The 19,524-nt window shown below is 44.9% G+C and overlaps 1 protein-coding gene across 1 annotated transcript in view; it reads right to left on the bottom strand.

Annotated features, from left to right (window-relative positions):
* The window catches only part of ak5 (adenylate kinase 5), a 76,252-nt gene that overhangs the window by 44,558 nt on the left and 12,170 nt on the right, over positions 1-19,524 (bottom strand). The window contains exons 3-6 of the mRNA XM_063065056.1: positions 17,083-17,250; positions 13,425-13,597; positions 8,928-9,041; positions 3,243-3,434 (exon numbers count right to left, since the gene is read on the bottom strand). Coding sequence (XP_062921126.1) covers positions 3,243-3,434; positions 8,928-9,041; positions 13,425-13,597; positions 17,083-17,250 — 647 coding nt within the window. The remainder of the gene's footprint in view (positions 1-3,242; positions 3,435-8,927; positions 9,042-13,424; positions 13,598-17,082; positions 17,251-19,524) is intronic.

The raw sequence follows: 19,524 nt of genomic DNA, 5'->3' as shown, positions 1-19,524 counted from the left end.
CCATTCAATCATGACTGATCCTTTTTTCCCTTCCTCAGCCCCATTCCCCGGCCTTCTCCCTGTAAACTTTGATGCCATGTCCAATCAAGAACCTATCAAGCTCTGCCTTAAATACACTCAACGACCTGGTCTCCACAGCTGCACGTGGTAACAAATTCCACAAATTCACCACCCTCTGGCTGAAGAGATTTCTCCACATCTCTGTTTTAAATGGACGTCCCTCTATCCTGAGGCTGTGCCTTCTTGTCCTGGGCTCTCCCACCATGTGAAACATCATTTCCACATCTACTCTATATAGGCCTTTTCAATAAATTCCAACGAGTACAGACCCAGAGCTATCAAACTTTCCTTGTATGATAATCCTTTCATTCCTGGAATCATCCTAGTAAATCTCCTCTGAACCCTCTCCAATGCCAGAACATCTTTTCTTAGATGAGGAGCCCAAAACTGTTCACAATACTCTAGGTGAAGCCTCACCAGTGCCTTATAAAGCCTCAGAATCACATCCTTGCTCTTGTATTCTAGACCTCTTGAAATGAATGCTAACATTGAATGCTTTCCTCACCACCGACTCTACCTGCAAGTCAACCATTAGGGTGATCTGCACAAGGACTCCCAAGTCCCTTTGCATCTCAGATTTTTGGATTTTCTCCCCATTTAGAAAATAGTCTGCACATTTATTTCTACTACCAAAGTGCATGAGCATGCATTTTCCAACATTGTATTTCATTTGCCACTCTCTTGCCCATTCTCTTAATCTGTCTAAGTTGTTCTGCAGCCTACCTGTTTCCTCAATACTACTGCCCCTCCACCAATCTTCATATTATTTACAAATTGGCAACAAAGCCATCTATTCTACCATCTAAATCATTGATATACAGCATAAAAAGAAGTGGTCCCAACACCGACCCTTGTAGAACACCACTAGTCACTGGCAGTCAACCAGAAAAGGATCCTTCAATTCCCACTTGCTGCCTCCTACTAATCAGCCAATGCTCTAACCATGCCAGTAACTTTCCTGTAATTCCATGGGCTCTTAACTTAATAAGCTATCTCACCTGTGGCACCTTGTCAAAGGCCTTCTGAGAGTCCAAATATACAACATCCACTATACCCCCTTTATCTATCCTACTTGTAATCTCCTCAAAGAATTCCAACAGGTTCATCAGGCAAGATTTTCCCCTAGGGAAAATCAGACTGACCTCGTGCTATCTTGTCCTGTGTCACCAAGTATTCCATCACCTCATCCATATGGGGAGAAGGCAGGAGATTGGGGCTGCGAGAGAAACGGATCAGTGATGATGAAATGGCAGAGCAGACTTGATGGGCCAAATTGCCTAATTCTGCTTCTATATCTTACGGTCTTATGATGGAAGATCATGGATTTGTCAACTAGTCTTGAGTTGCTTGCCTTTGGACACCTCTGCAATTGTCCTGTCACCTCTGTATGTTAATATAGAACACAGAACATCGAACAGTACAAGCTCTTTGACCCACAATGTTATGCTGACCTTTTAACATACTTTAAAATCAATCTAACCCTTCCCTCCCACATAGCCCTCCATTTTTTCTTCATCCATGTGCCTTTGTAAGTGTCTCATAAATCTCCAGTATGTACCTGTCTCTACCACCATCCCATTCAGATCCACAATTCATTTAATGTGGTGTCACGGGTAGATAAGGTCATAAAGAGAGCTTTCAGCACATTGGCCTTCATAAGTCTGGACATAATTCATGAGCTCCCATTTGCTCCCAATATCTGAAAAGTGTGTGGGTTTGTTGGTTAGTAGGCCATTGTAAATTATTCCAAATAGAAATCAACACAGGTCCAGTTTATTGCCATTTAACTATATGCATGTATATGATATAATAACCATATAATGTGTATAGACATAACTTCTCCGAACCAGGGTGTAAAGCACATAACATACACTACGCATGATAACTAATGAAGGCAAGGATAAAATCTACAGATGAATCACACATAAATAATAAACTAAAGTGCATTAATATTAAATATTGTAAGGTACAGAAAAGGTTAATCAGTGACACCTCAAATGCAATGCAGCAGGGAGTTCAGAAGCCTAATGGCCCAAGGGAAGAAACTGTTTCCCATCCTGGCCGTTCCTGTTTTTATGCATCGGAATCTCCTACCTGATGGTAGAAAGTCAAAGAGGATGCTGGATGGATGGGTGGGATCCTTGATAATACTAAGGGCCCTAAGAATGCAGCACTCCTGATAAATGTCCCCGACGGATGATAGGGAGATGCCTACAATCCTCTCAGCTGTTCCCACAGTTCTTTGTAGGGACTTCTGGTCCAATGCTCAACTGCTCCTGTACCAGATGGAGATGCAACTTGTCAGGACTCTCAGGGTGCTCCTGTAAAGTGCAGTTAAGATGGCGGGGCAGTTGACTTGCTTGGAATATAGCACAGTAAGGCTCTTCAGCCCATGATGTTATGCTGACCTTTTAGCCTACATGATCAATTTAAACTTCCCCTCCCACATAGCCCTCCACTTTCCTTACATCCATGTGCCTATCTCACAGTCTCTTGAATGTCCTTGATATAGCTGCCCCTGGCAGTACTTTCCACACACCCACCACTCTTTGTGTTAAAAAAAACTGCGTCTGACACACACCCTCTACTTTCCTCCATCGAAAACTTCAACAAACCTCTGTAGACATGTGGTGGAGAGTACATTGGCTGGTTGCATCATGGCCTGGTACAGAAAAGCCTACAAGAAGTAGTGGATATGGCTAAGTCTATCACGGATAAAGCCCTCCCCACCAATGAGCACACCTACACAGAACACTGTCGCAGGAATCAGCATCCAGCATCAAGGACCCCAACCACGCATGCCATGCTCTCTTCTCGCTGCTGCCATCAGGAAGAATGCACGGGAGCTTCAGGAACCCCACCACCAAATTCAGGAACAGTTATTACCCCTCAACGATCAGGCTCTTGAACCAAAGGGGATAATTTCATTCAACTTCACTTGCCTCATCACTGAACTGAATCATTGGGTCTTAGAAACTTAGAATAGATTTAAGGCCAGAGACTATGTGAATACTGATTAAGTATTAAAGTTTTGCAGCTTGTGTTTGGAATTCCATGAATGTTCTGGAAAATGAGACCATAAATCTATGAAAAATCTCAAGGTCTTGTTAGGTTAGATACAATAATTCAAGTTGCTCATTCTGTGGAAAAAATAGAGGATTATTAAAATTGGTAACACTTACTGTAACAATCAGACCCCTTTCCTGAAAGTACTTGACCAATGGAATGGTGTTTTGCTTGAAGGTGGTCAATCGCCTCTGAATGGCTTTCGGATTGTCGTCAGGGCGACCTTGCTGTGCGGCCCTTGTTTCCAGCCTCTTCTTTAACTGGTGATTGGTGCATGCGAGGAACACCACCAAATCCGGGGTGCATATCTGATGAAGGAAAGAACAGAGAGAAAGAGAGAGCGAGCAAGCAGTGTTTCAAACATTTTCTGATTTAATTTTGGAGCAATGAGTTAAATAGTGCTGAATAAAGGCCTTGCATTAAGAATCACACAAACAGGACCAGCACTGGGTTATTTGACCCCTTAAATCCACTCTCTTTGGTCTCTTATTGTCACACGTTCTGGGATACAGGGAAAAGCTTTTGTTTGCATGCCTCCGAGTCAGATCATTCCATGCACAAGAATATCGAGGGAGCACAAATGGATAAAATAAACAGAAGGCAGACCATAGTGTTATAGTTACATAGAATGTGCAGTGTAGGTACACTAATAAAGTGCAGGGGTAGTGATGAGGTAGACTGAGAGATCGACAGTTCATTTATAACGTCTAAGAGGCCTACTCAAGAGTTTTATACACGAGGTACCTAATAAAGTGGCCACTAAGTCTCTGTTTGCGGTCTTCAGCTGCTGCAGGCCATCCACTTCAAGGTTTGGCGTGTTTCACATTCAGAGATGCTCTTCTGCACACAACTGTTGTAATACATGGTTATTTGAAGTTACTGTTACCTTTCTGTCAGCTTGAAACAGTCTGGCGTTTCTCCTCTGCCCCCTCTCATTAACAAGGCATACTTGCCCACAGAACTGCATCTCACTGGAAGTTTTTTTTGTTTCTTGCTCCATCCTCTGTAAACTCTTGAGACTGTTGTGCATGAAAATCCCAGAAGATCAGTAGTTCCTGAAATACTCGAGCCACCCTGTCTGACACCAATAATTATTCCATGGTCAAATTCACTTGGATCACATTTCTTTTCCATTCTGATGTTTGGTCTGAACAACAACTGAACCTCTTGATCTTGTCTGCATGCTTTTATGCACTGAGTTGCTGACACACGATTGGCTGATTAGATATTTGCATTAATGAGCAAGTGTGTACTTCTACTTAATAACTGCGAAATGGAAACAGTCCTTGAGTCTGGTGGGTTAGGTTTTCAAGTCTTTACATCTTCCTCAGACGTCATTGATCTGGATATGAACCTCATTGGAACTGGCTTTCTATTGTCACATATACCAAGTTGCAGTAAAAACCTTGTCTTGCATACTGTTAATGCAGATCAAATCATTACGCAGTGCATTGAGCTAGAATAAAGCTCTACCTACCTCACTCAAAAAAAACATCTGCCTATACTGGTTGCGATATCTCCAACTGTCCAAGCAGTTAGAATCATCAGTTTCACAGTTCTGCTGCTATTTCCGTGGAGAAGCAAGTCGGCTTTAATTTTGAGATCACAGACGGTGTTCCCAATTCCCAGCTGAGGAAATCATTCCTCTCTATCCATATTAACAAATCCTTTCATGATTTATTCAGATGACTGCTCAGTCTCTGATTTCCATTCACCATTATACAGCACCACCAGGCCGCTGTCATTTCTCTAAAAGAACCACCTTTGTGCGGAAATGAGAACGGGGTGCTTTGAGGTCTTCTTCTTCCTTTTAAGACTGAACCCGTCTTTCAAGTTATTCCTGGGTGTAGTCCATCTCCTTGGCGTCAGTTTCTTTGGCCGGCCTCTCTTAGAAAACTGATTGACTTCTACAGACTTGCAGTTTTCACCACATGACTTCAAACATCTTCTAGACCAGGGGTTCCCAACCTGGGGCCCACAGATCCCTTGGTTAATGGTAGGGATCCATGGGAATTCCTGCTCTCGGCGAAAATCCTTCACCTCCCAGGGTTGCGGTCTTTGGAGCTTCTGTTGGTGTTTCCATAGCTCTGGGATTTTATATGTTGGGGTTGTGAGCCCCATGCCCAACCCTCCTCATTTCTCATGGGACTGTTCATGGCAGAGCACTGAGTCAAGAGCTAGAGCACTGAATGCTCCTATAAAATAATCTTCAGGATCCATGCTTTTGCACCATAAACATTTTATCTTCCCAAATCTGTTCCCAATTTTCTTTCAAAACTTATTATTATTTGTTCTGCTTATACTGCTCATTCATGCAACACACTACAGATCATAACAGCTCACCTAGTAATTGGAATTGGGATTGGGACTGGTTTCCTGTTGTCACCTGTACTGAGATACAGTGAAAAGCTTGTCTTGAATACTACTCACACAGATCCAATCATTACACAGTGCATTGAGGTAGAACAGGGTGAAACAGTAACGGAATACAAAATAAAGCGTAAAAGCTACAGAGAAAGTGCACTGCAAGTAAACAAGATCATTGCAACGTGAATGTGAACATGTACAAAAACAGGTAGAAAGTCAAACACTGAAGTCAGCGAGTCTGAACGTAGAGGCCCAAGGGTCAAAGCTCTGGGTCGGCTTGTCCGTAGGTCAGTGACCCGATGTCTGAGTCCAGGCCAGGGACAGGAGGCCGGAGGAGGCCCGGTGACTGAGTCTGAAAGTCCTGGGACACGGACTAGAGGTCGGAGGTGACCTGTTCTGGAGTTGGGGGGGAGGGGATGTTTTGTGTGTGTGTGCGGGGGGGGGCAGGGGTTTGATTTGCTGTTGTTGTTTTGTTTTGTTGTCGTTGTTGCTGCTTGTGTTGTTCCGATGAACACTGTGGGCAAACTATGCTAGTACTGGAATGTGTGGCTGCCCCCAGCTCCTGGGTTGGTTGTTAATGCAAATGACATATTTCAATTTATCTTTCGATGTACATGTGATTTATAAATTTAAACCCAAAAAAATGTCTAAAATAGATAATTAATTTATTTATTTTGCGATACAGCACATTGTAGGCCTTCTGGTCCTTCCAGCCATGTTGCCTGAGCCACCCCTGACAACCCCAATTAACCCTAACCTAATCACGCGACAATTTACAATTAATCTACCCAGTACGTCTTTGGGATCTCATTTGACTGCAGAAACACTGGAAGAGCCTGAAATATGGTAGTTGGTTTATTATTCTCAAACGTAGACAGATAGAGTGAAAAGCCATCCAGACAGATCATTCCATACATAAGTACATCAGGACAGTGTGAAAAGAAGGCAGTGAGTCGTGTTGCAGCTACAGAGAAAGTGCAGTGCAGGTGGGCAACAATATGCAAGGGCCGTGAAGCAGTAGATAAGGAGATTAAGGGCTCATTTTTAGCATACGAGACACCCGATCAAGGGGGATCTCATTGAAACCTATCAAATATTGAAATGCCCATATAGAGTGGATGTGGAGAGGATGTTTCCTATCGTGAGAGAGTTTAGGACCAGCCACATAATCCACAGAAGGACATCCACTTAGAACAGAGATGAGGAGGAATTTCTTTCGCAAGAAGGTGGTGAATCTGTGGAATTCACTGCCACAGGCGGCTGTGGAGGCCAAGTCATTGAGTACATTTAAAGTGGAGGTCGATCGATTCTTGATTAGTAAGGGCGTCAAAGGTTGTGGGGAGAAGGCAGGGGAATAGGGTTGAGAGCGAAAATAAATCAGCCATGACAGAATGCAGAGCAGACTCAATGGGGTGAATGGCCTAATTCTGCTCCTACGGCTTGTGTGGGATAACAAAGCTAGAAGCTTACCTTGAGCCTGGTGGTACTTGTTTATCTTCTGCTTGATTGGAAGGGGGAGAAGAGAGTATGACCAGTGTGGAAGAGGTCCTCGATTATGTTGACTGCTTTCCCAAGGCAGAGGGAAACATAGCTGGTCAACGGAAGGGACGTTGGGTTGCTTGATGGACTGGTCTGCGTCCCCAACTCGCTATCATTTCTTGGGCAGAGCAGTTGACTTACCGAGCTGTGATGCACCTAGGTAGGCTGCTTTCTGTGGTGTCCCAGCAAAAGTTAGTGAGGGTGATCAAGGACCTACTGAATTTCCTTAGCGGCACTGGTGAGCTTACTTAGCCACAGACTCCACATGACTGACTAGGACAAACTGTACTTCACCCCACTTCCCAAAGTCAACAACCAGCTCTTTTGTTTTACTGATGTTAAGGGAAAAGAAACGCAAACACGAGAAAATCTGCAGATGCTGGAATTTCCCCAGACAGTCCTTCCAGGTGAGGCGACACTTCACCTGTGAGTCGGCTGGGGTGATATACTGCGTCTGGTGCTCCCGATGCGGCCTTCTATATATTGGCGAGACCCAACGCAGACTGGGAGATCGTTTTGCTGAACACCTACCCTCTGTCCGCCAGAGAAAGCAGGATCTCCCAGTGGCCACACATTTTAATTCCACGTCCCATTCCCATTCTGACATGTCTATCCACGGCCTCCTCTACTGTCAAGTTGAAGCCACACTCAGGTTGGAGGAACAACACCTTATATTCCGTCTGGGTAGCCTCCAACCTGATGGCATGAACATCGACTTCTCAAACTTCCGCTAATGTCCCACCTCCGCTTTGTACCCCATCCGCTATTTATTTATTATTATTATATACATATTTCTCTTTCTCTTTCTTCTCCCTCTGTCCCTCTCACTATACTCCTTGCCCATCCTCTGGGATTCCCCCCTCCCCTTTTCTGTCTCCCTAGGCCTATCGTCCCATGATCCTTTCATATCCCCTTTGCCAATCACCTGTCCAGCTCTTGGCTCCATCCCTCTCCCTCCTGTCTTCTCCTATCATTTTGGATCTCCCCCTCCCCATCCCACTTTCAAATCTCTTACTAGCTCTTCCTTCAGTTAGTCCTGACGAAGGGTCTCGGCCCAAAACGTCGACTGTACCTCTTCCTAGAGATGCTGCCTGGCCTGCTGCGTTCACCAGTAACTTTTATGCGTGTTGCTTGAGGGAAAGGAAGTTTTCTTGACACCATGCCACTAGGCTCTCTATTTTCCTCCTGCACATGCAGCCTTTTAATTCTGAATGATTAATACACTGAACAGGGAATAATTAAATACAGAGTCATTTTCCTAACTCTCAGAACTGTAATGAGGAACAATTAACTTGTGCCCTGATCTATAGTGCTCAATGCCAGATAGTTGAAGAATTAGAGAAACTATTTGAATGGATCCAGTGGAAAAATTCAGCCTCTCGGTTTGTAAATCTATACAGTTTGTTGCAAGGGATTTGAATCAGATTTGAGGGTTTTGGATTAGGGTGTCAAATGTTTATTTTTCTAGTATTTTCCTTGTAGTTTAACCCTCCAATGTTTGCTTATAATTTTCATATAATTGTATGCTGATCACCTATGTACGTGGATCAGTAAATTTTCAGTTAATTTTCTAGTAATTGTATTTTCTAGATTTTCTGCAGTACGTGTCACACTATTTGAATCTGGCTATTTAACAGGTTAATTGTTATCACTGGTTGGTTGTTTGAGTATGAACCAACCAGGACTTCTTTCTCTTTGCATTTGTTCTTGTAACACTCAATAAAAAGGCCACGAGCACAGAGTTTTCTGCCTCTATAGATCATCTGCATCAATATCGCTAGACCCACCGATGGACAGGTAGGCAGTACCACATTAAATATCTCACTCAAGCCGAGGCAGGTGATCAACAATACTATTCCTGCATCCAGAAAGGAGTTCCACTCAGGTGTCCGTACCTGATCCTCAAAGGACAATGCCTGGGCCACGTCTCTTGGGAATCCGTCAATGACAATTCCTCGGGTGTCCGTGAGCTGCATCAAGCGCTGCTTTATCTCAGTGATCGTGGTTTCCTTCAGTCAGGAGACACACACACATAATTTATTAATGTGCCCATCCGGACAATGAAATGTACAAAGCCAGCACAATAACAGCACACATCTCTTCATGAATTGCACTGCTGACTCAAAATGTCTGCCAATTCCCCACAGCGTTCTAACTGGCTGCATCACCGTCTGGTACGGAGAGGCCACTGGACAGGATCGGAAAGTTACAAACTCAGTCAGCTCCATCAGGGGCACCAGCCCCCCAGCATCAGGGACAACTTCAAAAGACAATGCCTCAGAAAAGCAACACCCCTCATTGAGGACCCCCCATCACCCAGGACATGCCCTCTTCTCATTGCTACCATCAGGCAGGAGGTACTGGAACCTGAAGACACACACTCAACACTTTAGAAACAGCTTCTTCCTCTCCACCATCGGATTTCTGAACAATGAACACATGTACACTAACTCAATATTTTTTCTCTCTTTTGCACAACATATTGAATTTAATTAAAAAATATTTCTATGTCTTATCGTAATTTATAGTTTTTTATGATGTATTGTAATATACTGCCGCTGCTAAGCAACAAATTTCGTGACCCATGCCAATGACTTTAAATCCGATTCTGATCCTGATTCAACAGTAGCTACTCTTCAGAAGTACTTTAATGGCTGTAAGTTGCTTTTGATATCTGTACAATTTGGGGAAGTCCTATATAAATGCAATTTTTTAAATTTGCTTTGCTTGGTGGATAGTTGCTAGTGCACTGAAGACATAGTTGAGGACATCTTCAGAAGACGATGCCTCAAAAAGGGACCATCAATCATTAAGGACCCTTGCCATCAAGGACATGCACTCTTCTCATTACAATCACCAGGGAGGATGTAGAAGAGCCTGAAGACACACACACAATGTTTTAGGAACACCTTCCTCCCCTCCACTATTTGGTTATGCAGAGAAATCAGCGGTAGCAGAACAATGCATTCGTCATGGCCCCATTCATCTACCAAATCATCCAATTCTTACCCTTACTGGCACATCACTGAAACAACAACCCTGAGATCACTACCCTGAAGATCCTGCTTTTCAGCTTTCTGCCTAACTCCCCGTATTCTCTCTTCAGCACCTCCTCCCTTTTCCTACCTATTGCATTGGTACCAAAATGAACTAGAGCTTCTGATTCTTCCGAAAGGACTTCTTTCTTTCCAGTCCTGATAAAGGGTCTCGGTCCGAAACATCGACGGTTTACTCTTTTTCATAGGTGCTGCCTGGCCTGCTGAGTTCCTCCAGCATTTTGTGTGTGTTGCTTCGGATTTCCAGCATCTGCCAATTTCCTCCTGTTTGTGATGCTCCCTGAATGTTAACCACTTCAGTTAATTTTCGTGATCATTCTCGTTACCCTCCCATGGGTCCTCTCCAATGCCAGCACATTCTTTCATTCTTTCTTAGATATGGGGCCCAATATATATAAATATATATTCAATATTTTCGGATTCACAGGATTTAGGCAACGCTGACAAGGCCACAATTTATTATGCAGGCCTAATGCCCTCCAAAAGGAGGCAATGAGGCACATTTGTGAGCTACCACAGTCCTTTTGGTGAAAGTGACATTTGATCAATATTGCAAGGGAACAAAGCCTTCTGCCTAAATCATCCTTGCCAAGCGAGGTGCACACCTAAACTAGTCCCAGTTGCCCACAATTAGCCCATATCCTTCTAAACCTTTCCTATCCATATACTTATTGTATCTGAACTGAAACACTTCCTCTGGCAGCTCAAATGCACATCAGAATCAGATTCAGCAGCAGTTCAATGCAATACATAGTATAGAAGAAAAACAAAACAAAATAACATTTCAATTATTGTAAAGAACAAAAGGATGACAGGAGTGAAGGTAGGACCGATTAGAGATAAAGGTGGGAAGATGTGCCTGGAGGCTGTAGAAGTAAGCGAGGTCCTCAATGAATACTTCTCTTCAGTATTCACCAATGAGAGGGAACTTGATGATGGTGAGGACAATATGAGTGAGGTTAATGTTCTGGAGCATGTTGATATTAAGGGAGAGGAGGTGTTGGATTTGTTAAAATACATTAGGACGCATAGGTCCCCGGGGCCTGACGGAATATTCCCCAGGCTGCTCCACGAGGCGAGAGAAGAGATTGCTGAGCCTCTGGCTAGGATCTTTATGTCCTCGTTGTCCACAGGAATGGTACTGGAGGGTTGGAAGGAGGTGAATGTTGTCCCCTTGTTCAAAAAAGGTTGTAGGGATAGTCTGGGTAATTATAGACCAGTGAGCCTTACGTCTGTGGTGGGAAAGCTGTTGGAAAAGTTTCTTAGAGATAGGATCTACGGGCATTTAGAGAATCATGGTCTGATCAGGGACAGTCAGCATGGCTTTGTGAAGGGCAGATTGTATCTAACAAGCCTGATAGAGTTCTTTGAGGAGGTTACCAGGCATGTAGATGAGGGTAGTGCAGTGGATGTGATCTATTTGGATTTTAGTAAGGCATTTGACAAGGTTCCACACGGTAGGCTTATTCAGAAAGTCAGAAGGCATGGGATCCAGGGAAGTTTGGCCAGATGGATTCAGAATTGGCTTACCTGCAGAAGGCAGAGGGTCATGGTGGAGGGAGTACATTCAGATTGGAGGATTGTGATTAGTGGTGTCCCACAAGGATCAGTTCTGGGACCTCTACTTTTCGTGATTTTTATTAACGACCTGGATGTGGGGGTAGAAGGGTGGGTAGGCAAGTTTGCAGATAACACAAAGGTTGGTGGTGTTGTGGATAGTGTAGAGGATTGTCAAAGATTGCAGAGAGACATTGATAGGATGTAGAAGTGGGCTGAGAAGTGGCAGATGGAGTTCAACCCAGAGAAATGTGAGGTGGTACACTTTGGAAGGACAAAGTCCAAGGCAGAGTACAAAGTAAATGGCAGGATACTTGGTAGTGTGGAGGAGCAGAGGGATTTCAGGGTACATGTCCACAGATCCCTGAAAGTTGCCTCACAGGTGGATAAGGTAGTTAAGAAAACTTATGGGGTGTTAGCTTTCATAAGTCGAGGGATAGAGTTTAAGAGTCGCGATGTAATGATGCAGCTCTATAAAACTCTGGTTAGGCCACACTTGGAGTACTGTGTCCAGTTCTGGTCGCCTTACTATAGGAAGGATGCGGAAGCATTGGAAAGGGTACAGAGGAGATTTACCGGGATGCTGCCTGGTTTAGAGAGTATGGATTATGATCAGAGATTAAGGGAGCTAGGGCTTTACTCTTTGGAGTGAAGGAGGATGAGAGGAGACATGACAGAGGTATACAAGATAATAAGAGGAATAGATAGAATGGATAGCCAGTGCCTCTTCCCCAGGGCACCACTGCTCAATACAAGAGGACATGGTTTTAAGGTAAGGGGTGGAAAGTTCAAGAGGATATTAGAGGAAGATTTTTTACTCAGAGAGTGGTTGATGCGTGGAATGCACTGCCTGAGTCAGTGGTGGAGGCAGATACACTAGTGAAATTTAAGAGACTACTAGACAGGTATATGGAGGAATTTAAGGTGGGGGCTTATATGGGAGGCAGGGTTTAAGGGTCGGCACAACATTGTGGACCGAAGGGCCTGTACTGTGCTGTACTATTCTATGGTCTATGTAAACCTTGCTGCCTTGCGCTATACCCACTCACGGGGAAGGCTTCAGGAGTAAACCCTGAGGGAAAAAATCAAGAGTTGGAGCCCCTAAGGCAGTCCTACATTGAGTTCAATGCTGACTGGCAACTCCTGCAATGCTGCTGTACCAAACTGCATTGGTCTCTGCCGTTCCTCTGGGTTCAGCAGATGCGTGGAGATGGGGAGCTTGCTACATGCACAACAGCTTGCTCTCCATATTGTACTGCCCAGGCTTACATATCTAGACAGCTAGGACACAATATTCTACTAACTGGTACGTCTTTGGGATGTGGGAGGAAACCAGGGCACCCGGAGGAAACCTTCACGCTTCTGGGCAGGACGTCCAAACTTCTTACAGACAGAGCCGGAACTGAACTCGGAGGCCCCAAGCTGTAACCGTGTCGTGCTGAACGCTGTGCTCCCGTGACACACTCATGCTTGGCTCACTCACATGCTTCGCAGAAGGAAACCTTTCACCATTTCCCAGTTCTGCCCCGTGCATGACTCAGATCCTGCAACGTGGCTGACTCTTAGCTGGCTTTTTGAAACCGCTTATCAAGTCATTCACATCAGGAGGCAATTAGGCATAGATAATAAATTCCAGCCTTGCTAGTGTTGTCTATTTTTGTGAAACTGTAAGGAAGACAATCCTTGCACAGCATTTAACAATCTCTGTGCTCCAAGATAATTGGTCATTTGACACAGAAGCTAGAATGCAATTATAAGTGTTCAGATTTAGGTTTATACCTGAGGTGCCAGTTCCCCGTTGGTGATAATTTTAGCTATCAGTCTCCACTTCCTGTTACAGGTTGCATTGTGGATCATTTTCTTTCTGAGGAGCTCTCCCACTGAAATGTACTCAAATCCGTACTGCTGGGCAACTTTCAGGCTCTGGGTACCCTTGCCACTGCCAGGCCCACCTGTGTGAGAAATGCAACGTGACGTCAGAGAGGAAAACGTGCAGCATGAACCAGTTATCTTGTCTTTCGGATGTCTAAGTGCAATTTATGGAACTGTAATGGTACGGGAAATGTGGCAGATCCTTTGCGCATAAAAGTTCTTGAAGTTTAAAGATCTAGATCTTCAGAAAAAAAAAACATAGTACAGTACAGCTCAGTACAAACCCCTTGGCCCACAATGTTGTGTCAAACTTTTAACCTACTCTAAAATCAACCTAACTCTTCCCTCCCACATAGCCCTCCATTTTGCTATCATCCATGTGCCTACCTAGAGTTTCTTAAATACCCAAAATGTGTCTGCCTCTACCATCTCCCCAGGCAGAGCATTCCATGCACTCACCACTCTGTGTAAAGAACTTAGCTCTGACATCCCCACTATACTTCCACCCAATCACCCTAAAGTTATGCCTCCTTTAATTAACCATTTCCACCTTGGGAAAAAGTCTCTAGCTGTCCACTCTACCTATGCCTCTTATCAGCTTGTACACCTCTATCAAGCCGTTTCTCCTCCTCGTTCACCCAAGCTCACTGAGACTTTTCTCATAAGGCACGCTCTCTAATCCAGAGTGCATCCTGGTAAACCTCCTCTGCATCCTCTCTAAAACTTCTATGTCCAGCTGTGCAGCTGGTGTTGTAATAGGGTTACGTTAACCACTACACTACCCTACAGACGTGGTGGCGTGCGCCCGTAATCTGGCTACTCGGAGTGGAGGCTGTCCGATGGCTTGAAGCCAGGAGTTCTGGGCTGCTGTAGGTTGTGCCGACTGGATTTCATTACAAAGTTGGACTTTGGTATGGGGTCACTAGAGGAATCCAGGTTGTTTAAAGTTGATACAACCTGCAAGCTGGTAATGATCAGGTGATCCGCCTTAGTATTGCTGAATAAGGGATAATCACTGCTCAAGACAACAGGGAGAGTTCCGGGAGCAGCCCAAGTGCTACACCTGTCCACATACCTCCTCCCTCACCTCCATGCAAGGCCCCGAACAGTCCTTCACCTGTGAATCTGCCGGGGTCGTCTATTGTGTCCAGTACTCCTGATGCGGCCTCCTCTACATTGGTGCAACCTGTCCTAAATTGGAGTCTGCTTCATCCGGCATCTCGGCTCCATCCACCAAAAGCAGAACTACCTGGTAGCCAGACATTTTAATTCTGATTCCTATTCCCATTCTGACATGTCAGTCCGTGCCCTCTTCCTGTGCCAAGATGAGGCCACCCTCAGGGTGGAGGAGCAACACCTTATATTCCATCAAGGTAACCTGGTAGCATGAATATCTATTTCTCCTTCCAGTAAAAAAAAATCCCCTTCCTATTCCCTCTTCTTCTACTCCCCATTCTGACCATTTACTTCTTCTCACCTGCCTATCACATCCTGCTGGGTCCTCTCCTCCTCCTTCCCTTTCCCCATGGTCCTCTCTCCTCGCCATCTTCTCCAGCCCTTGACCTTTCCCAACCACCTGGTTTCACCTATCACCTTCCAGCTAGCCTCTTTCCCCTCTCCCCACCTTTTTATTCTGGCATCTTCCCCCTTCCATTTCAGTCCTGAAGAAGGGTCTCGGCCCAAAATGTAAACTATTTATTCATTTCATTTGTTTATTATTATTAAGGGATTGGACACGCTAGAGGCAGGAAACATGTTCCTGATGTTGGGGGAGTCCAGAACCGGAGGCCACAGTTTAAGAATAAGGGGTAGACCATTTAGAACGGAGTTGAGGAAAAACTTTTTCACACAGAGGGTTGTGGTTCTGTGGAATGCTCTGCCTCAGAAGGCAATGGAGGCCAATTCTCTGGATTCTTTCAAGAAAGAGTTAGGTAGAGCTCTTAAAGATAGTGGAGTCAAGGGATATGGGGAGAAGGCAGGAACAGGGTACTGATTGTGGATGATCAGCCATGATCAGTGAATGGCGGTGCTGGCTCGAAGGGCCAAATGGCCTACTCCTGCACCTACCGTCTATTGTCTATTTCCACAGATGCGCCTGACCTGTGATTTCCTCCAGCATTTAGTTTACTTTGGATTCCCATCATCTGCAGCCTTTCTCCTGTTTAGGGGAATTCCATGTCCTCAGCACAGCACAGGATCAGACCCTTTTTTGCTCGTAATGTCAGTGTCGCGCAGAATACCAGTGTAAGCTAATCCCAGCTGCCTACACGTGGTCCACATCCCTTCATTCCCTGCCTGTCCACGTGCTCCTGTGCTTACCTCTTAGACATTGCAAAGTCATGTTTTCTGTTTGGATTTCCGAGTTCCAGATTCCCAGAGTCCTTTTATTTTTGTGAATGCAAGTACTCTTCAAAATAACGTCATGCCATCTTTCATAAGATTAGACAGATAGGGCCCTGGCAATACTACATCAGGAGTTTGAGGGGATTTTCTAGGTCACCAAAGTCATTCGCAGATTTCTACAGATGTACCATAAAGGACATTCTAACTGGTTGCATCATCATCATCATCCGGTATGGAGGCTCCAACGAACAGGATCTCAAGGAGTTTCTCGGCCAGCTCTATCATGGACACAAACTTCCCAACTATTGAGAGCTTCTTCAAAAGCTGGCAACCATCATTAAACACCCTCACCATCCAGGACGTGCATTCTTCTCATTAATACCATCGAGGAGGATGTACAGGAGCCTGAAGAGCCTTGTACACTCAGCGATTCAGGAACAGTTCCCTCCTCTACACCATCAGACTTCTAAGTTCAACAGGAGCACTTGGAGGAAACCAACGCAGTCATGGGGAGAAAGTACAAAGTCCCTACAGACAGCTTCAGAATGAAAGTTCAAAGTACATTTATAATCAAAACAGGTATAATTTATACAACCTTGAGTTTCGTCTCCTAACAGGAAGCCACAAAGAACCCATTAACACCCAATGTGCAGAGAAATAAAACATCATGCAAACAATAGTAGTAAACAGACAACATTCAGAATGAAAGTGAGTCCTTAGACATGAAGCATGGAGCAGGCCACAGCCCCAGCCTCAGTTTAGTGCAGAGCCGAGTAAACGTCGCAGAGCAACGAGCAGAACCAGCCCATCCCTTCTCTCTGGTCCCAACACCTTGCCTTTTCAATCTGGCCCGATGTTTAATTCATCCAAAAATTAGGTCATTCCTCACTCCAGAACCCTGGCTCCATCGCTAGCTCTGAACAGTCCACGATCACTACCTCGTTACCCCTTTTAATTGCACAATTTATTTATTTTTGCAATTTTACGGACTTTACGTCTTTCCACTGTATTGCTGACGTTAATCTGAATCTGATTCTGATTAGTTTTGCACCTCTGATCTCTTGTCCTGAACCTCCTCCCCCAATGGCAACAGCCTGTGAATTACCGCTCATTTGAGACCCCTCTTCGTTTTGTCTGTTTCCACCGTTTTCCCCTCAGTCTCCCAACTCCCTCATCTATCCTCGTCTCTCAGGCCCAGGAAAGGGTAGGGCAGCAACGTTACCTATGAGCAGGATAATCCATGGGCGAGCTTTGCTGGGGTCGAACACTATGTACTCCTCAATAAGTTCAGCAGTTTCAGACAGGTCTGTGTCGCTCTCGATAGACAACTGGTGAATTGGTGGCAAGCGATCGTAACGCTGATATGCAAAATTGGGACTCTCAGGCAGAACTATGGGCAAATGGAAGAAAAGTTCAAAGTAAATTTGTTATCAAAGTACATATCTGTTACTAAATACTACCCTGAGGTATATTTACTTGGAGACATTTACAGGAAAAAAATTAACTGCTATAAAGTTTATGAAAAGCTGCACGTAAACAAAGACTGTCAAAAAACCAATGTGCAAAAGAAGACAAACTGTGTAAATAAAAAAAATACTGAGAATATAAGTTGTAAAGAGTCCTTGAAAGTGAGTTTTCAGCTGTGGAGTCAGTTAGCATTGAGGTGAGTGAAGTTATCCACAGCAGTTCAGGAGCCTTATGGTTGAAGGGTAATAACTGTTCCTGAACCTGGTGGTGTGGGACCTAAGGCTCCTTTACCTCCTTCCTGATGATAGTAACGAGAAGAAGGCATGACCTGGATTGTGCAGGTCTTTGATGTCAGACAGGAGCAACAGAGAGGTAAATCCCCCCAGCTTACAGCAGACAGGTAACTGGGTGACTGTCAGGAGAAGGAAGGGAAATGCACAGCCAGTGCACAGTTTTTAAAGGCATCCGTTTGTCTTGTGAGACCATGGATCTGTGCCTGGAAAGTCTTCACTCTCCAGGGCGCAGGCCTGGGCAAGTTTGTATGGAAGACCAGCAGTTGCCCATGCTGCAAGTCTCCCCTCTCCACGACACCAATGTTGTCCAAGGGAAGGGCATTAGGACCCATACAGCTTGGCACCAGTGTCATCGCACAGCAATGTGTGATTAAGTGCCTTGCTCAAGGACACAACATGTTCCCTCGGCTGGGGCTCGAACTCATGACCTTCAGGTAGCTAGTCCAATGCCTCAACCACTTGGCCATGTGCCCATACAGTGCAGAGTACACCTCTCAATAATAAGTATATAACTTTAAATACTACTGAGAGGCACGACCTACTTGCGAGGGGTGGGGTGGAGAGGGGAGGAGCCACAGTGACTGGGTCTCTGGCACTGAGTCTGGCACTGTGGCTCAGAAAGGCAAAGGGGTGAAGAGGACTGCAGTGTTGATTGGAGATTCCTTAGCCAGAGGAACAGAAATGAGGTTCTGTAGAGAGTCACCTGGATAGTATGTTGCCTCCCTGGTGCCAGGATCAGGGAGGTCCCAGATCGTGTCCATGGCATTCTCCAGGGTGAGGGTGAGCAGCCAGAAGCCTTGGTACATATTGGCACCAATGACATAGGCAGACAAGGTGAGGAGGTCCTGAAGAGAGATTTTAGGGAGCTAGGTAGAAAGCTGAGAAACGTGACCTCCAAGGTAGTAATCTCTGGATTGCTGCCTGTGTCACATGCCAGTGAGGGTAGGAATAGGATGATTTGGCAGGTGAATGCGTGGCTGAGGAACTGGTGCAGGAGCGGGGGTTCAGAGTTATGGATCACTGGGATCTCTTCTGGGGAAGGCATGACCTGTACTAAAAGGGTCGGGTTACATCTGAACCTGAGGGGTCCAATGTCCTTGAGGGCAGGTTGGCTAGAATTGTTCAGGAGGGTTTAAGTTAATTTGACAGGGGGTGGGAACTGGAGTGATAGTGCTGAAGATGAGGTAGTTGGGTTACAAACAGAGGCAATGTGGAGCGAGACTCCTAGCAGGGAGAGGCTGATGACAGGGCAAAATAGCTGTCAACAGGATAGGTTGCAACATAAAAAGGGTGAATACAGGACAAAAGGTGTTATATTTGAATTCGTGCAGTATACGGAATAAAGTCGATGAACTTGTAGCACAGTTACAAATTGGCAAGTATGATGTTGTAGCCTACAATCATGACTGAAAGAAGATTATAACTGGGAGATTAATGTCCAAAGATACACATTGTATTGAAAGGACAAGCAGGAAGGCAGAGAGGTTGGTGTGGCTCTCCTGGTAAGAAATGAAATTATTTCATTAGAGATAGGTGAGATAGGGTCCAAAAATGTTAAATTGATCTGGATAGAGCTAAGAAACTGCAAGGGTAAAAAGACCCTGACATGAGTTGTGTACTGACCCCAAAACAGTAGTAAAGATGTGATCTACAAGTTACAGTGGGAGATAGAAAATGCATGCCAAAAGGTCAATGCTACAATAGTCATGGGGGACTTCAATATGCAGTCGATTGGAAAAATCAGGTTTGTGCAGGATTCCAGGAGGGGGAATTTCTAGAGTGCCTACCAGATGGCTTTTTAGAGCAGCTCATGGTTGAGCCCACAAAGGGATCAGCTATTCTGGATTCAGTGTTGTGCAATGAACCAGAATTGATTAGAGAGCTTAAGGTAAAAGAACACTTAG

This window comes from Mobula hypostoma, chromosome 12 (assembly GCF_963921235.1).
Source record: "Mobula hypostoma chromosome 12, sMobHyp1.1, whole genome shotgun sequence".
NCBI classification, from domain to species: Eukaryota; Metazoa; Chordata; class Chondrichthyes; order Myliobatiformes; family Myliobatidae; genus Mobula; species Mobula hypostoma.
The sequence above is the reverse complement of the archived record's forward strand: the minus strand, read 5'-3'. Positions and strand labels throughout refer to the sequence as shown.